Genomic DNA, 24,350 nt, shown 5'->3' with positions numbered 1-24,350 from the left:
TGGCGGTGAAAAACAACATGACTGAAGGAAGGAATACACAAACACATACTCGGACTTGGAGATCTTGAAATGCATCTTGGTAAGTGACAAAGAGAACAGACCACACACTAGTGAAGATGAGAAGATGCAGTCATCCCAGCCTAGTTAGTACCACTAACTAGTACTCGCCAGTTGCAGGGTATTCATTGCTTATGAGGGCATGTGGGATATTCAGCAAAATAGACCATACCCTGTCCATAAAACAAGTTAAATAAGTTTCAAAAAAAGTAAAGTAATACAGTACATGCTTTCTGATAACCATGAAGTAAAACTAGAACTCAGTAACAAAAAAAGCCAATAACTCCCCCAGAAACCTGGAAATTAAGTCACATGTTTCTGAATAAACCCTGGGTCAAAGAGATCACAATAGATATTAGAAGCTACATTACTTTGAACTGAACAGACACTGAGTCAAAATCAGTGGGACGGGGCTGGGGTTGTAGCTCAGCAGTAGAGCGCTCGCCTAGCACATGCGAGGCCCTGGGTTCGATCCTCAGCACCACATAAACATAAATAAATAAAATAAAGGCACTGTGTCCAACTATACCTGAAAAATAAATATTAAAAAAAAATCATTGGACTTGTATTTGGGGTAAAAAATGGGAGTTCATAACCCACTTGAATCAAATGTATGGAAGATGATATGTCATGAGCTTTGTAATGTTTTGAACAACCAATAAAAAAAAATCATTGGGATGCTTAGAAAAAATTAGGTCTTTAAATGCATCGATTACAAAAAATAAAAAAAGAGTTGAAAAATCAATGATCTGAGCTTTCTACACAAGAAGCAAGAAAAAGAAGAGCAAATTAAAGAAAAGGAAGATGTAAGAAGAAGCCAGCAAAGTAAAACACAAGCAAACCATAAAGAAAATCAGTAACACCAGAAGTTGGTTTTCTGAAATGGGATAAATGGTAGGTGGGAGGGGAGGGGCAGGAGGAGAAGGAGACTGGAGAGGAAGGAAGGGCACCTAAGGATGGAGAGGAGAGACTGAATGAGAAGGCCGAGTGGACACGGGCTCAGCACTGACGGTCCCACAGGCAGAACCAGCACACAGGGGCATGGGGGGTTCTTCCTGGGAGTCCTGCAGGGGAGCTCCTGGGGACCCATGGAGGGCAGGCTGAAGTCTTACTGTAGGACACATGGAGATCTGGAGCCAGCCTCCTGGGAGAGTCCCAGCTCCACCCTCACCCGCTGGGTGACCTTGGGCAAGACCCTTCACTTCTCTGTGCCTGTGTTTAGTCACCTGTTGGACGGGGCTGGTGATGGCACCTCCCCCCAGGATGCTGGAGGAATACCTGGGTCTGCAGGGGGCCCTGGAGCCAGCCAGCACCAGGGAGGCCAGCAGGTCCACTTACCTGGGGGCCGCTGCGCGAGGTCCTCAGAGCGTGCCCTTGGTGGGAACACCATGGCCTTTTCTCCTCTCCCTCCAAACGTGCCGCTCCTCCTCCTGCTCTGCCCCTTCCTCGCAGGACACGGGGGACGTCAGCATTTCTCCAGACCAGTGATGGAGCGGTAGAACCAGCACCACATCCGGGATCCTGCAGGTCCGAGGCAGGGCCCATCTGCCCTCCAGGGACGCCCACTGCCTCCTCCAAGGGTGGCCCGCAGGGGCTTGTGACCTGCTGCCCTGAGAGTGGAGTCACCTGCACCCCTCTGTCCATGGTGCACACCTTGTCCACCGCCACCTTGGTGCTTTCCTGGGGTTGCTGACGGCCTCCCAACGAGTGTGCCCTGTCCCCACTGGTCTGCAAGGCCACTTCCTGCTCCAGGGCTCGGACCCTGCGAAGAAGGCGCTCGTTCTCCCCCTGGGAGGCCCGGACCATGCCTTCCACCCCCAACCCCACACCCCTTACCAGCTCTTTATAGCTGACCCCAAGCTCCGAAATCAGTGCCTTGAGCTCCCTGTTTTCCAGGGCGACGTGCTCCCTGGGGCCACGGGATTCCCTAGCGCTCTGGGACATGGCCCTCCGGAGTTGGCCTAGATCCCTTTTCAGTTTGTCGTTTTCCTCCTCGAGCTCAGAGATCTTGCCGTAACTCTGCGCATTGCACTCTTCCAGGTCGGAAATGGCCTGCGCGTACTGGCCCAGCTCCCTCCTGAGCTGGGCCAGGTCTCCCTCCAGCGCCCGGTTGGCCTGCTGGAGGCCGCACACCCGGGCTGCGCGACGTGGGCCCTCTGCCTCGAGATGGCAAGCTTTAGGACAGCATCCCTCTTGGCCTTCCCGAGGTGCAGCCCTGTCACATAAGACCTGGCTCCTCTCGTTCTTCAGTGAGGAAAGAAGCTGACGGAACGTGGCCCTGGCCCTCTCGAGGGTGTGCCAGGGTGTGGAGAGCGCGTTCCCGTGGAGCTCTGCAGGGTCCAGGCTGGCTTCCTCCTGATCAGGGGACGTCCCTGCAACAGCTCTGCTGGTGTCCCGTGCCACAGTCTGTTCGAGGCTGGTGGCCTCTCCACTCTCCTCACCTCTGCTCTGCCTCCTTTGAGCAAAGCTCCAGTTCTCTCCCACCACAAGGGCCATCTCCCGCTGGTGACCCCGGCTGCCAAGTTTCAGGGTGTTCAGTTGCTGGAAACAGGCCTCCACGTCCTCCTCAAGTGCATCTATTTGAAGAGAATATCTATCCTGTCCTTTGCTCAGAGCCCGAGGGGGACCAGTGTCTTCACCTGGAACAGCCAGTCTGGGAGACTGCGGCAAGCCACACCCTGCCACCGAGGAAAGTGTCTCCTTGCCCTGGCACTGCCTGCAGTCCAGCTCCTGGGACACAGGCCCATTCCCCAGACTGGAGGCTTCTTGACGGAGCCCCTTCTCCTCCTCCTCTTCTTGTCCCCCAACCCCAGGGCTTCCCTCTGGGGAACGCAGAGCACTTCCACACCCCGGTTGGCTGTCCTGCTTGCCTGGAACCCACCTCTCAAGGGCTCTGCTCCTCCCTGCAGGGAGCTGACCACCAGCTGGCCATGAAGGGCTAGTCCCATGAGCTTCTTCCTCTGGTGACAGTCCTCCCAGGAGGCCCCGGCCACAGCCTCCCACCTTCTGCCTCCTGCTCAGGGGTTCAGGCTCCTCTGGGGAGTCCTCCCCCTGCAAAGGAGGCGCTGCACACTCCTGCCAGAGCCAAGGGCAGTAGGCAGTGGCCTGTGTCTCCAAAGACACACTCTGGTCCCCCACGCCCCCTGGAGAGCAGACCCCACTCCCCATACTCGGGTCCTCACAGCTTTCCTGACCTGGCTGGCATTTGCTACCAAGCTCTCCCTCGATCCTACCCGAGCTCCTCGCCTCCCCGTGCCCAGCTCCCCCTGCTGGGGTCCCTCCTCCCCTGTTCCAAATGTCTTTTCTGAAGCTAGACCCGTCCATGGGACATGGGTGATCTGAAGTGCATGGAAACCCCTGGCGGGGGGAGGCGTCGGGACTCCTTGTCTGGTGACAACACCAGCTGGGATGTGCCGCAGCACTGGGGGCAGGGGTGGACCTGGTGTCCAGCACTTCTTGGAGCTCCTCTGGGGGAGCTTCCTTGGACAGCAGTGGCAGCAGGAGCCCAGGGGCCCCAGCCGGCCCCCGGAGCGGAAGCGTGGATGTCTGCACCTGGAGAAAGGGCTCCTGGGCTTGGGCAGCTCTGAGACCCTCTGAAACCCAGGCCAGGTCCAGGGCGATGAGTGACCCGTCCATGTGCTGCGCTGGGGAAGAACCACACACCAGGAGAAGAGTCTGTCCATCCAGGCTGGGCTCTGCCAGAGGAGGCTGTGGATGGAAAGAGCCATCAGCGTGGAGCCGACCTCACCTGACGGTCTCGGTGCCACCTCCCCCGCCATACACGCTTCTGGCTCTTCTCCACATGGCCAGAAGGACACCAGGGCCCTCGAGCTGGCTGCCGCAGGGAGAGCAGTCCTCTCCTGCCCAGGACCTGGGACAAATGTCTTAGCCTGAGGCTTCTCTAAGGTAATGATGTTGCCCAGGCCACAGGGAAGGGGGGGATCAGATAGGGGACTCCAGCCAGGGAGTCAGAGGTGGCCTGTGGAAAGTCACGGCAAGACTGAGACCTGCAGTGACTGGCCACGGCCTCAGGGCAGGTGGGTCCTGACCTCAGGGCTGGGTGGGGCGGGGGGTGGCAGAGGAGACTGGAGCTCTGGCTGGGCACCGGGGCTGTTTCCCAGGTGCCCAGGGGACGGGGTTCCATGAGGTACAACTCTCTGTGTGGCCACGGGCCCAGGTCCACATGGGGCTCCCTTTCCTCCCGTTCCCCAGCCAGGTCCCAGGACAAGGTAGTCCATCCCCTCAGGTCTCCCTCTCAACATCTCCAGAACGTTCCTCCACACGCGGAGCTTCCTCACCCCCTCAGCTGCCGCAGGTGGCCATCCTACGGGGCACACGCCAAGCCTCGGTCCTCACCTGTTCACGGGCAGACCCTGTGCGGCCCTCCGACAGCTCGCCCGCGCTCTCGGGGCCTGGCCCAGCTCCAGTGCAGATGCAGGTGCCGGGTCCCTCCAAGGGCTGGCCTGGGAGCAACACGGCCGGGGTTGGAAATACCCCTAGCAGCTTCCCCTACTTGTCCCCAGCCACCACACCACCCACTGCCAGGAGAAGACAGAGATCCTCCCCAGGGCTGGAGCATGTGATGGCTCCTGGGGTGGCCTGGTGGTCCCCACCCACTCTGTCAAGGGAGGAGGCTGAGGCTCAGAGAGGCCAGATGACCAGCAGCCGCTGAGCAGAGGAAACCGGGCTCCAGGCCATACACCCCGCCTTGGGCCACAGACACAGCACTCACGCCCTGGGCAGAGCCCGAGCCTCCAACCCTGGCATCCTCGTCTGTCAAGAGGGCCATAGATACCGCCTGCCCAGCCCTGCACAGCCGTCACGAGGACAGAGGGACAAACACAGGCGGGCCAGCTGGGACCTGGGTTCACTTGGCAGCTCTGTGTCCTGGGCCAAGGGGGTGGCACCCCCACCATGGAGGGAGCAGGCAATGCCCCCTGAGCTGCACTTGGCCCTGAGGGGCTCCGATTGAACTGTGAACACGGCCTAGTGGCAGGGAACGTGGAAGTCACTCCTGGGCCTGTCGTAAGACGCACGGCTCACTTGAGGGACAGATTAGGGACAGGGTTCCAAGGTAGCAGCTGCCAGCCCAGCCAGGTGTGAGCCTCACTCCTCACACCCGACCTGCCACCTGTGGGGACAGGCAGCAGCTCCGGGTCACCACAGGGCTTGTGTGAAGACAAGGCCCTGCAGCCACCCTGCTGACGTGACAGGGCCCCTGGCTGCCACCCTTCCAGGGTTGAGGGCATGAGTCTAACAGCCCAGATGTGGCAAAGTCAAAGACGCCTCACGGGCACTGCAGACTCTGGTCCGACTTTCCCCGGCTGTGTGACACTGAGCAGGTGACACTGCCTCTCTGAGCCACAGCTCCTGTCAGTAGACAGGGAGGCCACCCACCCCCATATCTGTGCACTGAGGGGCTGACCCTGTGCTGGGGGTTGTTCAGGCGCCCCCCCCAGCCACGCACCGCAGCACCCACAAACCTGCGGAGGCCTGACGTCCCTGGGCACTGTCGAGCCGGCCTTGGCTGCAGGGACCCAGCGCCCCCTCCCTGGGCTGGCATGGTGAGTCATCCCGAGCGCGGCCCAGGCCACCCTGGAGGAAGGCAAAGGATTCAGGGATAGCAGGTGCCCTGGCGGGAGGGTGCCCTGCTCCCCTCTGCCCACAAGGCCCCGCTGCTCCAGTTGGCACCTGGGCTCTTTCCATACATAACAGGGGCGGCATTCTGTCCTCAGAGGAGTCTGTCTGTCCAGGCAAGATGCCTCTGGGCTCTATGAAGGGACCCAAGTGTCCCAGCCCTCCTTCCTCTGAGGTTCCGGCCATGTCCACCAAGGGAGGCCCAGAGGTTCTGCACGATCCTGCTCTTCAACTGTCAAGTTAGGAGGCCAAGCAGGTCCCAGGACCACCCAGGGACACTGGACCTCCCTCAGCCGCACGCGGCAGGTGCAGGCAGAACACACAGGAAGGCGGGCAGCTGGGACCCGCTAGCGCGCGGTCAAGTCCGCAGTGTGTAGGTTCTGACAGGCGCCAGGTCTGCTCAAAGCCAGGGGCAAACAGAAGGGAACAAATGCCCCGTCCCCTCCTCACCTGTCCCCAGATGGGAACACCTGCCTTAGAGGGCCCCTGCCAGGTCCTCTGGCTGTCTTCCGGCTTCCCTCCTCGTTTCTCACAGCCACCAGGGAGACCCTCTGGGCACCCCCTGCCCTGCAAGCCTACAGAATCCGCCCTGTGCTGACAGAGAGCACCGGAGGTCCCCAGAGCTGTCACGGCTGTCCTGGTCACCCATGTCCTGTGGGTCCCCTGCCCTCTGCACCCTGGCCCTTCTCAGAGCAGCCTCCTGACCTGCCCGGCAGGGCCTCACTCTCCCCTGGTCTGCGGCTCTGCTGGCATGGCCGGCCTGCCGCCTGCTGGGCAAACCTGCCCTGTCCCCGCTCAGTTCTGCCTTCCTGCCCCACCCAGCTTCTGAGCTGGGACTGACAAGGACACTGGGTCTCCAGCCCACTGGTCTCCTCCCCCGCACTGCGAGAAGCCCCTGCGTGGCCTCCCGCCCACCCTGCGCCAGCCCACCTGTGCTCCAGCAGAGGCTGAGGGTCAGAGGTCAGGGCTGGGGCCGAGTGGGACCCAGGGGCCCTGGCAGGCCTGCCACTCTGAATCCTGCCCCTCCTCTGCAAACTAGCTTTGTGACAGGTCTGCCTGGGCGCACCCAAGTCACATGAGACAGCAGTAAATAAGGGACTCGGTGGGAAGGGGCTCAGCCTCTCCTAAACTTCTAGCCAGACCCTCAATGAGGCTTCCTCTGGCCTCCCTTCCCTCCCCAAACTGAAGCCCCTGTGACCCTCCTTATGGCCTCTTCCTCGCTCCAGCCTGTGACACTTATTCATCTGGGTCACAGGATGCTCAGGCCCATTTCTGCTAAAAACCCAGGGACCTTGACCCTGGTCACGTCGTGGCATGTCCCGAGGACTCTCAGCAGAACCAACCAGAATCTCGATCCCAACCGTGGAAACCAGTACCGAGAGCCAGACCGGGGGTACTAGCCTGTGTCCCAATGGGTGGGCCTGCAACTGTCCCCTTACCGCCTGTGTCAATATTTAATTTTTAGTTGTAGGTGGACACAATACCTTTATTTATCTTTACGCTGAGGATGAAGCCCAGGGCCTCGCACTCCACTGCTGAGCCCCAGCCCCAGCCCGTCCCCCACTGTCTCTATCCACTGGGCTCCCACTTGAATTGAATGCTCTTATGCAAACCTTAAGCCATCATTAAGAGAGAGAACGCAGGAAAGAAAGTGGATGAGAATCAGGAGAGAGAGAAGGGACGGGGTGGAGAAAGGAAGAGACAAACTCCAAGTGAGAAGGAGGAGGAGAGGGGCTGAAGGGAAGGAGGGAGTCAGAGATCACAGGTCCCATCTCAAGAAGGTGGACATTGTGCTCACGGCCAATCCTGCTTGGATTGTGCTATAATACCAGGTGGCTCCAGTTCAATCCAACAAATGCTCACTGATCACCAGCTACCAGGCAGGCCATGTTTTAGAGCTGGGCACACAGCAGGGATAAATGCACACATATCCCTCCCTTGGGGGATCATCCAGAGAGTCAGAAGAGTGCGTACTGAAGTTATCCACTGTCTAGCTTCCCCCCTTCATTTCATAAATGATGAAGTCAACACACAGAGAGGGAGAGCAACTTGTACAAGATCAAACAGCAAGTCAGTGGGAGAGAAAGCAGAGCTTGCCCCTGGACTTTCCTCTCCTGCACTGCACTGCTCAGCCTGTCAGCCTTCCCACTTTCAACACAGAGGAAACACTTGCCTGTAACTTTATCTTATTTTATCCTTAATATGAAATTTTTTTGAAAGATAAGCAAAAAGAAGAAACCAAGGAACACAAAGATATCTGGACACAAACATTCATGTGTTGGAAGGCACCCTTCCAGACACTAGGTGGAGACATTCCCTATGCACAGACAGCTTAAAATTCTATTTATTCAAAATATAATTTTTGGTTTTCTGCATTTTTCATCAAAAGTCCCAGAAGGATCGTTTCTCCCCGAGTTCCGGGGTGGTCCTGGGTGGCTTCCCTGAGACTCTGCTGTCCGGCCTGCCTGGCATTACCCAGCAGCTCCGTCCCCACTTTTTGCCACCTACAAACACGCTGGGAAGGACATCACTATAGCCGCTCCTCACGCCCTCTGTGCCCCCTTTGCAGACAGGCTTGTGAGTCGGGAGTGCGAGCCTCGAGCACAGGTGTGGAGTGCTCCTTGATTGATAGCCTTCCCAAGAGGCTCTGCCCATCTGTGCCCGCAGTGGCTCAGGCCCTGTGCAGCAGCAGGTGCCTTTGACATTTGGCAAATGCATAGAAGAAAATGGAGTCTCAAGGTTTTGCTTATTTGCATTTATTTTTAAAACAGTAACAATTCTCATGAGCTCACTGTCCATTACTTCCTTTCATGTGGTTTGCAAACGGTGGCTTCGCTGTCTCCGACTGTTGGTGCGGCCTCTTGGAGCCCTTGCCTGCTGCTCCAATGAGTGGCAAGTGGTGGATGCCTCCTGCCCAGGTGCAAGCAGCTGCCTGCCATTCCCAGACCGTGAAAAGACGGGTGTGGCGGCTGCCACCAGGGGTCGCTCTACACACAGCGCAGAGGCAGAGAGACAGGAGGGAGTACAGGAGCGCAGGGACCAGATGTGCTCTCACCTTCAGGATGACAGCGGACAACTGGGCATTTTAAAGAGGCTGATTTTGCATCTCTGCAGAGCCTCTCTGCACTGCCCCCGCCATCCTTGGCTGCAGCAGCCTGGCCACACAAATGCTCACACTGGTGTGTACATCTGCCGCCCCATGTTTTTTTTGAAGAGCAGGTCCCTGATCAGCTCAGCTCCCAGCCCCCGTGCCTGGCACTGTGCTAGGACATGACAGTGTTCCCAGGAAAAGCCCCAACAGCCCCTCCAGCGTCACTTGCTTTTAACTAACTTAAAAGTTGCTAATCTGAGAAGTCACACAGCTGGACAATCCATTGTCTCCCATTAGCTTGCTGTAGAGGACACCTTTGTCACCTCTGCTGTGGAGGCCCTGGGTTACTCTTCAGGGACCTGAGGCCATTGTCACCCAAATATAGACTCTTCACTTGGGCCCACAGACGTCCAACAGGGTGACCGGAACAAGAGGAAGTTGGTTGGCGCCTCTGTCTTCAGGTTGTGTTTGTCTCCGTGGTGTCCGGAACCTTGGGGACAGATTCTGCTCAGTTCTGCATGGGACATATGATCACTGGAGAGACGTTGTCTGGAACCATGATCCAGGGTTACCTTGACCTGGACAGATTTGCCCAGGCTCTCTCTCCCGGTTTGAGGACAAGGACAACCGCCAGTTGCCGCAAGCAGAAATACTAGACCATGAAAGGAGGGAAAGGAGGTGGCCCTGAGTCCCTGGATGACTGCTGCCCAGCTTCAGAAAAGACATGGCCCTCCTCCCCTTTATTAGCCGACCTAGCTCCCACTCTCGTTGGTCCCATGTCTGTCCCCTCTGAGAGCAGAGTGCCCACCTCTCCAGCCCTGAGCCACCAGCCCAGCCTCCCTCTCCCCACATCCTGTCTGTGGCATGGGGTTTCCCATGAGGTGAGCCAGACCTGGGTTGTGTGACAGTAGCTGCCGCCATGTCCTCACAAGCAAGCATTCATACACACTTGCAGGTAGGCCGCACTCTCCTGGCCAGGTCCCTTCACCTGGGACCCTGAACAGAAGCTCCCTCCCCAGGCTCCTCCCAAGACTGGGAATGTCCTTGAAGTAGTCCATTCTTTGGGGGACCTGGGCTCCAAGCAACATGCTGGAAAAATTTTAACTGTGTGACACCTGGAAAATCAGGGACTCCTCTAGATTATGGGTTGGGGACAGGGACACTAATGCCTGCCCCAGCTGCCTCACAGCACCCAAGGGCTCCTTTTCAGGAAAGTGCTTTGTACATATGAAGCAAACAGCACGTTCTCCTAATGACTGCCCTCCCGATAACTCACTCCGGGGCTCCCTGAGCACCTCCAACAACAGACAGGGGCAAGGGCTGCGTCCCTTTCAGATCCTGCTTCTTCCAGTTCCTCAGCAAGTGACTTTATCTCCTGCCTTGGTTTCCTCGTCTGCACAACGAGGCCCCTTGCTTTCCAGTTTCTCTGTGTGACTTCCCAGCGTTGCCACTCGGCAGGAAGGTTCCCCCCAGGCAGTGAAGCAAACACTCCCCCCTCGCTCACTTGTAGAGTCGCTGGTTCAGCCAGCCTTTCACATGTGGCCAGGACCTGGGATCCAGAGCTGAATGACCACTCTGTGGAGATGGGGACAGGCAGGACAACAGTGGGAACAGAAGGTCGAGGGGCCATAAGATGGTTCCACTGTGCCGACCCCCACGTGCTTTCAAATTCGCCTGCAGTCCTGCCTGGCTTAAGTGCACGGACACACCACGTCCCCAGCAGACTCCCCGTCATCTGCAGGAGAAAAGCAGGTCTGAACTGCTCATGGGAAGAACCCCAGCTGCCCTCACACAGACCCGTCCCAGAACTCAGGGAGCTAAGGAGTGTTATGGTTTGGAGGTGAGGTGTCCTCCAAAAGCTCATGTGTGAGACAATGAAAGAAGGTTCAAAGGAGAAAAAAATGATGGGTTACGAGAGTCCTAAACCAATCAGCACTTAATCGAGTGGTAACTGAAGGCAGGTGGGGTGTGGCTGGAGGAGGCGGGTCACTGTGGGTGTGGCTTTGGGGCATGTATTTGGTATCTCCCCAGTGGATCTCTCTCTCTGCCCTCTGATCACCATGTGAGCCACTTCCCTCTGCCACACTCCTCTGCCGTGATGTCCAGCCTCCCCTGAGCCCTGAGGAGTGGAGCCTACTGTCCATGGACTGAGACCTCTGACGCTGTGAGCCCACTAATAAACGCTTCCTCCTCTACAGTTGCTCTGGAGGGTCTTTCAGTCACAGCAGCAAGAAAGCTGAGTAAACCAAGGGTAATGGCCAACATAACCCTGTAAGAAAGGTTTCAATTACAACCGGTCAGCATGGGCCAAAGTGACCTAGAGAGGTCATGGCAGTGGGCACTTGAAAGTCTGATGTCATTGATGTCAGTCAAGAGTCAGGAGATGGACCTGGGCAGGTCTCTCTGGAAACTTCCCTGGGACCCCAATAAAGGAGGCACCCCTGCTGTCCTCTCCTCTCTGAGAGGACCCACTGTCTCCCTTGAGAGTGTCCCCTTTTCCCCTTTCCCAACCCTTCTAATAAGCTCAGGGCTGCTACTCTGAGTGACACGTCTGAGATCTTTCTGTCCTCGAGGTAATCAGAACTAAGAGGTGAGATGACTTGTCACCCCAAGGCCGGAAGGCTACAGGACCCAGCCTGGGTCCACTTGGCCTCTACCAACAGAGCCCCACCAGGCAGAGGCACTTGGGACCTGTCATCACCCGGCTGTAGCAAGAAGTTGGCCACCTCAGGCTGTGTCCTCTCATCAGCAAGGGACATGAGAGCCACCTCCTCCAGAAGTGAGACAAGCACTCCAGGAAATGTCACTCAAGCCATGACAACACAGATCGACACAGACAGCCAGGCAAGCCCTGGGCCAGCTGAAACTCTCCTGCTGTCATTTGTCATGGGCCACTGTTTTGGAGAGCTAGACTCTGGAATCCTGGATGGCCCCACCCCTTCTGCTGCTGAACGTGACCTGCCTCTCACTCTGCCTGTGCCCATCTTCAAAGGGCTCTCTGCCAACATCACAGGGAGACAGCCAGTGCCATCTGTGTCATCCAGCAGAAACCCACAGGGCAGACAGGTGGCCAAATGACACTGTGGTAAATAAGCCCAGAGAGGCCAGATCTGTTTTCAGCCACAGGACTGAGCAGGGCTGAGCCTCTTCCTTCCTCCCGCCTTGCTCTTAGTGATTATTCCCGGCCCCTTCCTGTGCCAGGTCGGAGCTCACTCTGGGGACTAACAGGAACACAGGGCAGCGCCTGCCCTGGGAGAAAGGATTTTGGGGCAAAGGAGCACCCCGCCCAACCACCCACGCTGCTCAGTGGCTCACTTGGCAAATGCCCTGGCACCCTGTCCAGCATGGCAGTATGGGCATGAGGACCATGGGGGATAGAGAGGCACCTGGGTCAGAAGGAGGAGAGCAGGAAACCAGAGTCATCACTGGCCACACAGTGACGGAATAGCACTAGAGTGAAGTCCTATCCCTCTGCCTATGAAAGCAACCTTATTGGGTTTTGGGGTTTTGTTTTTTGTTTTTGTTGGTACCAGGGATTGAACCCAAGGGTGCTTAACCACTGAGCCACATCCCAGCCCTCTTTATACTTTATTTAGAGACAGGGCTTCACTGAGTTGCTTAGTGACTCACTGTTGCTGAGGCTGGCTTTGAACTCATGATCCTCCTGCCTCAGCCTCCTGAGCCGCTGGGATTACAGGTGTGCGCCACCAGATGTCATCAGGTTAAGGTGGAGTGACACTGGAGTAGGCTGGACCCTGACCTAACCGGGACTGTTCCTTAAGAGACATGAGAAGACAGACGCAGGGGGACGGGCTGTGGGAACACAGAGCAGAGCCTGCAGGGACGATCTGGGCTGAAGGGTGCCCACCTGCCCCCAGGACAGAGGTCATGAGGAGCAGACTGTGCCCTGAGCCTTGGGAGGGAGCACAGCCCTGTTGCCACCCTGATTTGTCCAGAACTGCGAGCAGATGAAGGCCTGTTGCTCCAGCCACCTGAGGAGCTCTGTAATGGCAGCCCCTGGAAGCTGACACACTGGGCCTTGCCGGTTTCCCAGGGGAGCCCAGTGACCTAAACCCCACTTGTAGCAGCAGCCCCACCCGGCAGGGGTGCCTCGCCTGCCCCAGGGCCCTCTGGGGCCTCTTGCTGGCCTCCTGGCCATGCTCTGCTGTCCCAGGCCTTCCTCCTGCTTCTCTTCCTCCCAGTGGTCTTGTAAGCCAGACCTGTAGCCAGAGCCACCCCCACCCATGCGGACGGCTGTTCTCAGTCACAGGAGCAGGAAAAGCCCCCGTGGGGAGGCTGGTGGATGCGAAGGGAAAGGCAGGGACTGGAATTAAACCCAGGCCCTTGCCCCTCAGCCGAGTCAGTGTGGGCAGGACCTGTCTGTGAAGAGGGCCTGGGAACCCCTGCCTGGCAGAGGCACCTGAGGATGAAGCGAGGGACAGGTGGCCAGTACCCTCCCTGTCTGACCTCCCAGCTCCAACAACCAGGTGGCTCTTCCCTGAAAGCCACAGCTGCTTTCTCTGTCCCTTCGTCCATGCACAGGCTGCTGTGACGTGGGAGCTGGTGGCCAGAGGCCCGTGCTCCCCAGGGCCTGTCACCTGCTCTTCTACCAGCCTCCAGCAGAAACCTCCTGTCAAGGAACAGCCCTCGGGGAAAGCAAATAAAAAGCCAAGAGTTCCGCAAAGTGGGCAGTCAGGTGGTCCCAGCCCGCGGCCCGCAGGGGAGCACCAGCCAGGCGGAGGCGGGCTGAGCATGGCGTGGACGATGGGTGCCAAAACTGGACAGATCACTCGCTGTGTGCTGGGCACTCGGCTAAGAGCTTTCCCTGACCCTCCCGGATGCAACCTGAGCACCACTCCAGGGAATGTGGCATCTGACCCACTCACTAGGAGAACTGAGGCCAGGAAGCTTGGAAACTGGCCCCAGGAGCCACGGCTGCACTGAATCCCCACTGCCCCTCCTCTGGGGTTCCCACCTGCCTCAGGGGCATCCCTCAGGGGCATCTCGCTCACTGCAGTGCTTGATTTCCAGGGGCTCCCACCCCGCAGCCCTGCTCCCTCTGCTGCTCGGCTGGTGACAGGCTTCCGCAGTGCACACACAGGCCTGGCTGGCTACACCTTAGGGGCAGCTCAGGGAATTTTCAAGAGACTCTGGGCTTTGCACCCAGCCTCCAGTGCAGCCCCCTGGGGCATCAGGACATTCCAAAGAGAAAGTGTGGGACATGGAGAAGATCGTGCTGGCAAGGGGCTTGTGAGAGGATGGCAAGAACTGAGCCAGTCTACAGTGAGGCTCTCCCAAGGCCCCTTGCCGACAAGCTCTGGCAGCAGCTGGAGTCCCGCTCTGGGCTGGTCCTGCTCCCTGCTGACCATGAGGCTTAGTTGCTGGAGCCTGTGGCCAAGTCACTTACCCACCCCAGGCCTATTTCTCCTTCTAGGTAGTGGGGGAAAGCCCCTGGCCCACAAAGCCCTGCTCAAGATTAAAGGAGAGACCCCCAAATGGACAAATCATGAACAGATACCTGCTAAGTATTCAGGTACCACTTTCTCTCAATGAACTACTTGGAAGAAATAGCAAGACACTGTGTACAGGATGAATGGAGGGAGGGGGAGTAAGGACATAAGCCAATGCCTAAGTCATGAAAATTACAGAAAGATTCTAAATGACAATTTCCATCTTTGCATGATTTATTTTCCAAACAGCCAGGTCCAATGTTAAATGCACACTTTTTCTTTCATCTGATAAGCATAACAGGGAAGAATGAGCAGGAAATGTACATGAGGGACAAGAGGAAGATGAAGTGCGGAGAAGGCAGACTATGACCGCAGACCACAGCATGACAAGTGATCTGGGCAAGGTACACGTCACCATCCAGAAGAAACGCAGAGAATTTCAGGTTCCCGTGAAAAGATACATTTGGTTTTTTAATGAGCAACCCTCCTAGAGCTAAGGTTGTGCACACTGACCCGCTGGAGAAGGGGGCCAGACCTTTTGAGGGAGCAGAGCTAAGGCTTCCTCCCCAGGGAGGCGGCTGGTGCAGGAGGAGCCATGCACTTTGAGCTCAGTCAGATTTGGATCCAATTCCAGTTCTATCCCTTAGTAGCTGCATGGCAACAGGTGAGACAGATGCTACTTCTCTGAGCCTGGGCTTCCTCATTCTCAGAACAAGGATCCTAAGATTTCCTGCCCCGTTCTCCTGAGCAGGAAAGAAAGGAATGCCTTTGAGAATGCCCAGCGGTTGTCGCAGCCCAGAAGGACATGGAAGGTATGTGTTCATTTTTCCGTCACTCAAATGAATAAATAAGTGTCCAGCCTGCCCTCCCGAACTTAAGAAGCTTGCCCAAGGTCACACAGTGAGTCAGGAGAACTGGAAAGAGACCCAACCCCATGTGCTTTGTCCCGGGGCCTCCTGCATGCTGTTGCTAGGGTCTGGGGGTCACAAAGACCAGCAAACCCGGACTCTGCCCTCGAGGAGCTCACAGTCTAGGAAGGGGAAAAGGAATGTTCATACAGAGCTGCCACCAGGAACCACTGTCACCTTGATTCTGGAATAAAAGAAGGAGGGGTGATTGGCTTGGGGGGAAGGGCTGGGTCAGAAGAGACTAAGAGCACATGAGAGTGACATAGTGCTACATGGCGGGGACCTCTTTGTGCACAGGGCCTCACACAGCACGGACCTATTAAATGCTGGAAGAATAGGTGAATGGATGGGGGAAGAGACCAGGAGGGGTGCAGAGTGGCAGGCCACTGGCCTGGCAAGCAGCTGGATGAGTGGACAGATGGACAAGAAGGTGGCGAGAGAACATGGAAATGATGGTGCACGGTGGACACTCAGGGGGATGCTGCTGGGGCCTGAAGATGGTTTCACTCCAAAAGTCGAATGTTGAGATCACCACGTTGATGGATGGTGCTGGGAGGCAATTAGGTCATGGAGACCCCAGAGAGCCACACCCCTCCCACCATGTGAGGATGTGTGGAAGATGCCATCTCTGGACCAGGAACCTGACGCCGAAACTGTGGCACCTGGACCTTGCTCTCCCCAGCCTCCAGAACTGAGGAGTCGTTGTTCTGGGTAACACCTATCAGCCACCTGCCCATGGTGTCCCCCCACAGCAGCTCAATGGACTGGAACGATGCATAAACCAGTGACTGGCCAGTGAGTGGGTGGGCAGCTGTGTGGATGGGTGGAAGGATAGCTAGGCAGAGGCAGGACAGTAGGGAAGATGGTGCAGGATGAATGACCACAGGGCAGGGTGGGTGGCTGGTGACAGAGAGACAAGCAGGCACACAGGTGGGTGGTGAGGCAAAAGTGGTGATGGATGGGTGGGTGAGGTCTGTGGGTGGAGGCAAGTAAGTGAATGGAAAGAGTGAAGGATGGATGGACAGCCGGGCTGACTGGTTTGGACAGGTGTGTACAGCAGACACAGGGGAATGAATGGGTCAGTGCCTTGACCTAGTGCCTGCACGGGAAAGTCTGAGGAAATAGAACAATCAGTCCGGCCCTGCGTTGTGCCCACTTACCAGGCTACAGCCACCAGCGAGGGCCTGGGCTCCCAGCTCCTCCCGCAGGCTCTGGTTTTGCTGGGCGAGCTCCTCCACCTGGCCCTGCAGGCCAATCTCGGACAGCTGCAGCCCGTAGATGCAGCAGCGCAGCTCCTCCAGCTGTCCGCGGAGCACGCGCTCAGTGGCGCGCTGTTCCCGCAGCCGACGCACCGCCTCTTCCTGCTCACGCTCGCTGAGCTCTGCCCTCTGCTGCAGGGCGCACAGCTCCGCAGCTGCCTCCGGGGCTTCGCGGGGATTGGCAGGGACCTGCAGTCTGGGCTTGCCCGAGACTGGCGCGGGGGCCTCAGTGCCCCGCTGAGCCAGCAGGAGGCCCACGGCGCGACAGAGGTGCCTCACATCCCTCTCCAACCGCTGCACCTGCGCCCGCAGGACGCGCTCCTGATCCCGCACCAGACCCAGTTGGCACCGCTGGATCCTCCGGCAATGCTCCAGGGCCGCAGCCTGCAGCCCTAGCGCCTCATCCCTGCGCCGCAGCTGCCCCCTCAGCCTTCGCAGCTGCTGCCGCTGCCGCCAAGCCACACTCTCCTCTTGCTGGACCTATAAGTTGGCAATGATGAGGCGTCAGGAAGCCCCAAGATCACCATTGCTCACCCTTGATCCTGCCTGGGCAAGGATTTTCCATATTTTATGCACAATGAAGTGTTCTTTTTTCTTTTTTGTTTTCACATTAATTCCTTGCATTAAAATAATGCGTCAAAATATTATCTGGATTACTGAATTTTTTTGGTTAAGCGCACGCCATCCTAATCTGGGTCCTGCACCCCTGAGAGCTCCCCAAGTCATTCCAAGAGAAGCGCAGTGGGCTAGAGGGGCAGGTGCCTCTGGAGGGAGGCTAAAACTGTTCAGCTGGAACTGTTCCCGGTGGGACACCCCCACAGCACCTTGCAAACAGCTGTTGCCAGAGCACTTGAGTGTCCACACTTCCACCCCAGAACCACCCTGAGCTCCCCATCTCCCAACACCCAAACTGGCCCATGCCTGGTCCAGCCAGGGTCAGCTGGCCCCAAACCACCATGCCACAGCTACTGTTCCTTGTTGTAAATGCTCACCTAGTGGGACTGTCAGTAGCCCCATGGGACACGCAGATTGATTTGCTTAATATCACACAGCTAAGATGTAGCAGCCAGGCCTGGAACACACCGTCAGCCTCCTACCTGACTCTAGTTCTGCTCCTTCCCCTTCCCACCTCCTTCTTATCCAGAGAACATGCCTGTCTGTCCTTGCACCTCCCCTCTGCCCCACCCAATGCTGCGAGATGGACTGGGGTGCAGCCACCTTGCATACTGAGAGTCCTTTCCTGATTTCAAGAATGAATCCAAGCAAAGGAGTGGAAGAGCTGGCAGCCTAACCAGAAGATGGAAACGGGAAGAGAACACCTGGGACAGGGGTGAGAGGCTACGTAAAAACTGGAGTTCCTGAGGGTGGGAATTCTGTAATCAGGGTTGCCTGGTGTTGCATGGACAGGGCTCCATGGCCTGAGTGGGTGAGCCTTTGACAACTTCAGAGTGACTGCAGGTCACTACAGAAATGAGGCCTCTTTGTATGCAAATGATTCCTGGGAATCGCCCTGAACTTCTGCCTCTCATCTGGACATGGGGTTTTGTGACAGGTCTGTCCTCGGCACATGCATACCACATGAGATAGCAGTAAATAAAGGACATGGTGGGAAAGGGCTTAGCATCCTCCTGAGGAAACCATGGGTTCCTCCAATCCTGCTCCCCACAGGCCTCTGTCACTCATCACACTGTGCACATCTCGACTACAGGGCTATGCCAGGGGTCCTAATGTCCAGGGGGCATAGCTCAAAGACCCCATTATAGTACTTTTCAGAGAGAAATCACACCCCAGCTGGTGGGGTCCCCCACAACTTTCCTGTCCCTTACAGTAGAAACTCCCCTGGGCTGGTGTTCTGAACCAGGGAGAAGAGGCTCCACTCTGCCCCTAAGGACCAGAGTGCAGGGCGACCCTCCTCTGGGCGGAGGTCTCCCTGGCTCTTTGAGGACCCAGTGTGCTTAGAAGACTCCTTACCTTCCCACCCCCACTTAGCTCTGTTAGTGGCTGCACCAGTGCCTCTCCACTTTCCTGATGGCTTCTCACTGAGAACACCTGGTTCACCTGCCCTTGATACATTCACATTGGTATGAATCAAAAAATATGCAAAACAACACACCCCTTGCACACGCATGCTTGTTGGTATTTCCAACTGTAGCGGCCCTGCATTCCCTCGGCTTGGCTGGAACAAGCATCAGAAAGAGGAAGAGAAACTCACCTGGCTGACCAGCTCCTCCTGCAGTGCCCGCAGCTGCTCCTGGGCCCACAGTGAGGTGCTTCTTTCCTGGACCACGCAGGCTCGCAGCCGGTCCACCTCCCGGAGCAGCTTCCTCTGTGACACCTCCAGTGCCCGAATCCTGTGGCATTGGAAGCAGGAGGTACCCGCTCAGCGTGGAGCAGCTCAGCCTAAGTCTCCACAGACACCTTAGTTTCCTTGTCATTGGCCAATTTGATGTTCTAACAAAATTACACATTTAAATCTTTCATACACACCTTGTTTAGGACTACCTACAATACTTGAAAGACATCATTTGAATAGTGAAGTACCCTCCATCAGGACTCTCACCCCATACTGGGGAGATACCAAAAGTGACTGGCCGGGTTTATCTGGGTGGCTTCAATTCATCCTCCCAACATGAGCAGCCTGAAGGGGATAATGTTCCCCTGACTTCACACATGGGGAAACTGAGGCTCAGAGGAATCAGGTAGCTTGTTTAAGGTCACACAGCATTATAGAGTCTAGGCTGTCCAGTAAATTCATGCTTTCAGGCCTGTGCTGTGTTGCTTGCATCCAAGCCACGTTCTTATGAGTCTTTCTAGGGAATGATCAACATTCAGAAAAAGCTCTGGAATAAAAGAAAATCCATCTCTGTATAATGTCCACTTCTAAGTGAGAAGCAGGAAGCAGCTTAACCAACAGGAGCAGCTGAGCCATGCAGCGGCTTTAGGTCATCCAGAGGCTGTGTCACCAGCAAAGCAGCACCAGGCCTGGGCGTGCGCCTGACCCCAGGTCTGTAGAAGGAGATGCCCGCAGGATGGGGAGAACATTGAAGAGAAAGAGGAAGGGAAAGTCACCTGGCTGACCAGCTCCCCCTGAATTGCCCACTGCTGCTCCTGGGCCCACAGTGAGTCCCACGGGGGGGGGGGGGCCGCTCCTGTCAGAGGCTTCTAGGATAGAAAACCTCCATGCACACGGAGGCCTCCGCCAGCAAGCTCTGCATCCTCGCTCCGTTACCGAGTTCACACTGCTGACCTCATCCAGGAAAGACTCTGCTCCCCGGGGTGAAGACCAGCCCTGCCTCCTGGTTCTGCCATTCAGCAGCCCTGAACTGGGTGTGTTCGCCACCACGACCCTACTTTATCTTTGAAATAGAGGTAATTCTATCCTGCTCACATGGATGCTGGAAGGTTTAATAAAATGATGCATTATTAACAATAAGTCCAAGAGTCTCCTCTCCTACTCCAGCACTTGGGCCTTAAGGAGAAGATTATAGTCAAGGCCCTTTTGGCCTGAATGCCCCCCCACACACACACACAGTTAATCAGTCAGGGTCAGGCTGGTGCCTTCTGATTGCTAATGAAAGGCAGTGAGAGCTGAGGGGGAAAGAAAAGGCAGCCTGCCCCATGAAACGTGAGAATGTTGCATTCTGACCTCTCCCTATTCCTAAACCAAGCAGAAGAATATGGTCTCCCTGAGGCAGGATGACTCAGCCCCAGATTCACCCAAGCCTGGTCCCTGGGACCCAAGACAAAACCCTTGAAGTTCAAAAGAGGCTGCAGGTGCCCTAGGCCAAGGCACACATGTGAGACAGGAGAGCCTCCCTGGTTATCCAGGTGGCCCTGACTATGTCCTTGTCAGAGGGAGGCACGGGGAGAGTGGGCTTCAGGGAAGAAAGCTAGGTGACCACAGAAGCTGCGCCACAGAAGCTACACTGGGGGCTTGAAGATGAGCAAGGAAGGAGCCGTTTCCCCACAGCCTCTGGGGGAGCAGGGCCCTGCTGGCACCCTAGCTTGATGCACCTGAGCTCATTTCCAGCTTCTCACCTCCAGAACTGAAGGACAATCAGTATGTGCTGTCTTAAGCCACCAAGTTTATGGTCATTTGTTATGGCAGCCATAGGACACTTACAAGGTAGCTTGTTCAAGGTCAGGGTCACACAGCAATATAGAGTCTAGGCCAGTAAATTCATGTTTTCAGGCATGAAAGAAATGGACAATGGCATGTTTTTCACTGGTTACACCAACAAGTTTTTAAAAATATTGGTAGACAGTGCTGCAAAGAATGCAATGAAACTAGAAGGTTCTGTCACGCAGCAGAATGCACTGGCCCATCGCAGCCGAGGGGACATCCTTACTGCCTGGCTAAGTCCCACCACCCTGCATGGCTGGGAGCGGCCTGGGGTAAGTTACCTAACTAACCAGCTGCGGTTTCCCCATCTATGGATGAGAACCACACCAGGGCCTCATTTTCAGTACTGTCCTAAGGATTGGCCAGGCTCATCCTGCCTAGGACGGACAGTGGCTGATGTCAAGCCAGAGCTCAATAAGGTCCTCACTGTCCTTCATCCTTGGCATCTAGATTGGAAACAATTACACAAAAGTGCTCACACCATGAAGACAGAGCAGGGATTTCTTTCTCAAATTTCCAACAGTGCTGTTGTGTTATTATAAAGACTTTAAGATCCTATTTTGTGGAAATGAATCCAATGCATGCTGCCAACTATTTGCTGATCCCAGCTAGACTACACCTCTAAGGTATTTGGCCTGAAATCTGAGTTTGGAATCATGCTTAAAACCATGGATGATGAGCTTCGTCCCCTCAGCCCCAGTTTTTCCATTCAAAGAGGGAGATGATACCTTCCAGGCACCTGCAGCCCAGGAGGCCAAGAGGGTCCCTGGAGGGAGAGCAAGGGCTGTTGCTCCTCACCCCTGCCACATACCCAGCCTTTGTACCTCTGCCCCTCTTCTGCAAGATGGGCACCCTGTCCTTAAAGAGACCAGAGGACACAAGCCCCTCTCCCCCATGGGATGGTCAAGGACACCCTCTCCAGGATGGCCTCATCCCAGGCCCAGCTGCTGAGGCCTCTCCTCTCCCACACCCACAATGTCCCTGGGGCTCTCATGTTCTCCCCCTCATGTGGAGGAACTGTGTCCATTCTCCTCTGGTGGGTGACCTCCAAGATGTGAATGCAGCTCACGTGGGCTACACTGACAGGGCCTCTGGCCAGCACCCTGTCTTCCCCAGGGCTCAACCCCAGGACCAGAGTTATGAGTGACGTTACATCTTCCTCAAAATTCACCTTTCAAAGTCCTAACTCCCAGGACCTCAGAATGCCACAGTATTTGGGGACAGAGACTGTACCACCATAATTAAGTTAAAAAGAAGTTGTAGAGTGGAGTCATCAAATCCAATCTGACTATGTTCTTATCAAAAGAGATTGAGACACAGAGGGACACCTCGGCGACCACACACCTGCAAGCCCAGGAGAGAGGCTGCAGGAAGAAGCAGCCCTTGACCTCACACTGCTGCTTCTGGAAATGTGGGGAAATCATTTTTTAAGCCCCCAGCCTGCAGTGCTTTGTTACAGCAGCCCAAGAAAACTGACCCAGCTGACCACCTGCCTCCAATTCTTCAGGCTGCAGGGTGGCAGTGAACGGGCGATTACATGGGTAACATTTGTGAATGTCTTCATGTGAAACATTTTTTTGGCTTTGTGTTTTGAAACACTGGGAATTGAGCCTAGGGGTGCTCTACCATAGAGCTACACCCCCAAGCCTTTTTTATTGTTTATTTTGAGATAGGGTTTTGATAAGTTGTCCAGGATGTCCTCAAACTTGCAATCCTCCTGCCTCAGCCTCCCCAGTAGCTGGAATTAGAGGTATGCGCCACCATGTCCAGCTTGTTTGAATGGTTTACCCAGAAGAAAAACAGTAAATTATATTTAAATACACAATTAATAACTTGAAACAAAGGCAAGAAACAAAACTGTGGAAGTACCACCACAGGCCAAGGCACCAGGCAGCCTTGGTTAGGGACCCGGCCACAGCCGCACTGCATGTCTACTCTGGGCTCCCTTCTGAGAAGGCGTGGCCTTATTCTGCTGGCCGGGTGTCCAGAAGTCCTCAGGAGGCTGGGGCACTTCAGCACAGCACTTGCCTAGCTTGCGAGGCCCTGGCTTCCGTCCCCAGTGTAGAAGGGAGGGAAGGAAGGAGGAAAGGGAAGAGAAAGAGGGGAATGAAACTAACGTATCCTGAGTCTCAAAGGAAGCGTCCATGAGCCACGGAGATGCAGCAAGGCTGGGGAGCAGCTGTAACTGCAGCCACGTGCCCTTGGCCTGCGCCCTGGTTGAGGGAAACACATACACAGGCTACAGTGGCACAAAATTGTCCCCCCGCAGCCTCCCCTGGCCCACCTCCAGTCGGGCCCCTGACTATGGCTCCTCCACAGACACTGGGGCCCCCTCCCGAGACGGGGCTTCTCACTGTGGAGACAGCCCGCATTCTCCTTGAATGTGTGTCTGCTTCCCAAATAAACCTCTGTCCACGCCAGCCTGGTGTGTGCTGAACTTCTTGTCCATCACGTATGCCAAGCGTCCCCCAGTCCTGAGTGGAACCCCCTCCCCTTTGGGAACTCCTGGGACTCTTCTTCAGAGACAGGTCTTTTCCCGTGACAGAAGAAGAAATGGGTGATCAGAAGCCTGAGCTTTGGAGAAAGACCTGGCTTCAAATGTCCACACCCAGGGCCATAGCAGCCCCTTTAGGGAAAGGGCCCCCACCAAGGAGCTCAGCCAGAGAGAAACCCGTGTGGAGTTCCTGAGGCAAAGATGAGGGACAGACAGAGGGCCGGACCCTTGCCAGGCAGCCCAGGTCGGCAGCTCTGGAGCCAATCTGCCCCTGGGGCTGGGGAGCAAGGATCGGGGCCCAGGAGCCAGTCAGGCCCCAGCAGCGTTGGGGCCACGGAGGGAGCAGAGAACCTGTTGCAGCCGCAGCTGGAGCAGAAGAGAGGAAAAGCCCCCAGCCCCTCTTGCTCACTCCCTTGAGGTGTCTCTCCCTGGCTGGATTGGGATGGAAGCCCAGGTGAGAAGGCAGGACCTATGCAGCTGCAGAGTGGAGCACAGGGAGGGCAGGAGGAGGGAGGCAGATGCCCACACAGGCAGGGTGTGCACTTAGGGTGTGCACCACTCCTCAGCTGGAGAGATGGTGCAATGTGACATGGTAACACGCCTGTCATGCCCCAGGATTTGCCAAACACATAAGAGCTCACGATGCATACCCACCTGCTCCTCAGCCTGGACTCCGACATCACATGCGTGTCCACAGCTGCCACAGGCTTCTGCTCTGAGGATTCCAGCTGCTTCCCCAGCATCCCCGTGTCCATCTCTGGGGTCCCGGCCACTTCTTCTGGAGGGCACCCCTGTGCTTCACCACTCTCCTCCAGGTCCCGGAATATCCAGCATGTGTCGATCTTCACATCCACGTGCGTGACATCCAACGCATCACTGCTGGGAGCTCTGATGACATAGCTGAAACTCTTTTCAGTTCGTCCCTGAGCTGTGGGCTCCATCCCACAAATACTTCACGGATCAAGATTTCATAATATTAAGTGAGTTTGCAACGTGGACTTTATGGAGAGTTCAAGGTGGCTCAGTGACTTTGGAAACATCCTTCAGGAAAGTGTCCTTTGAGGAGGGCAAGAACAGGTGGATTATTCATGAGACAGTGATGGGTCTCTCTCCACCAGCTCATCCAATATGAATGAAAGCCTCTCGCTTTACATGTCCCCAGCCAGACTCACCAGAGCATCAGAGTCCGAAAAACCACCTGGAATGAAATGTCCAACCTCCAGCACAAAGAGAAAAGTAAGATGTCCTAGTAGGACCACAAGAGTGTCACAGATTCTCAGTAGCAAGTGAGGCTCAAGACTTTACCCCAGAATGGATGAAGCCCCCTCCCT

The 24,350-nt window shown here is 56.0% G+C and overlaps 1 protein-coding gene across 1 annotated transcript in view; it reads right to left on the bottom strand.

Annotated features, from left to right (window-relative positions):
- Window positions 1–24,100, bottom strand: part of LOC308654277 (uncharacterized protein C4orf50) — a gene marked incomplete at its 3' end in the record, with an annotated part of 44,806 nt that extends 20,706 nt beyond the window's left edge. Inside the window, exons 1-8 of the mRNA XM_081303474.1 lie at window positions 23,513–24,100; window positions 20,953–20,971; window positions 18,615–18,753; window positions 16,304–16,882; window positions 5,541–5,652; window positions 4,414–4,520; window positions 3,480–3,765; window positions 1,540–2,879 (exon numbers count right to left, since the gene is read on the bottom strand). Coding sequence (XP_081159600.1) covers window positions 1,540–2,879; window positions 3,480–3,765; window positions 4,414–4,520; window positions 5,541–5,652; window positions 16,304–16,882; window positions 18,615–18,753; window positions 20,953–20,971; window positions 23,513–23,960 — 3,030 coding nt within the window. The 5' untranslated portion in view covers window positions 23,961–24,100. The remainder of the gene's footprint in view (window positions 1–1,539; window positions 2,880–3,479; window positions 3,766–4,413; window positions 4,521–5,540; window positions 5,653–16,303; window positions 16,883–18,614; window positions 18,754–20,952; window positions 20,972–23,512) is intronic.
- Between the last annotated feature and the right edge of the window lie 250 nt (window positions 24,101–24,350).

Source organism: Spermophilus citellus, assembly GCF_964194105.1.
Source record: "Spermophilus citellus genome assembly, chromosome: 8".
NCBI lineage: Eukaryota > Metazoa > Chordata > Mammalia > Rodentia > Sciuridae > Spermophilus > Spermophilus citellus.
This window is presented reverse-complemented; position numbering and strand designations above follow the sequence as displayed.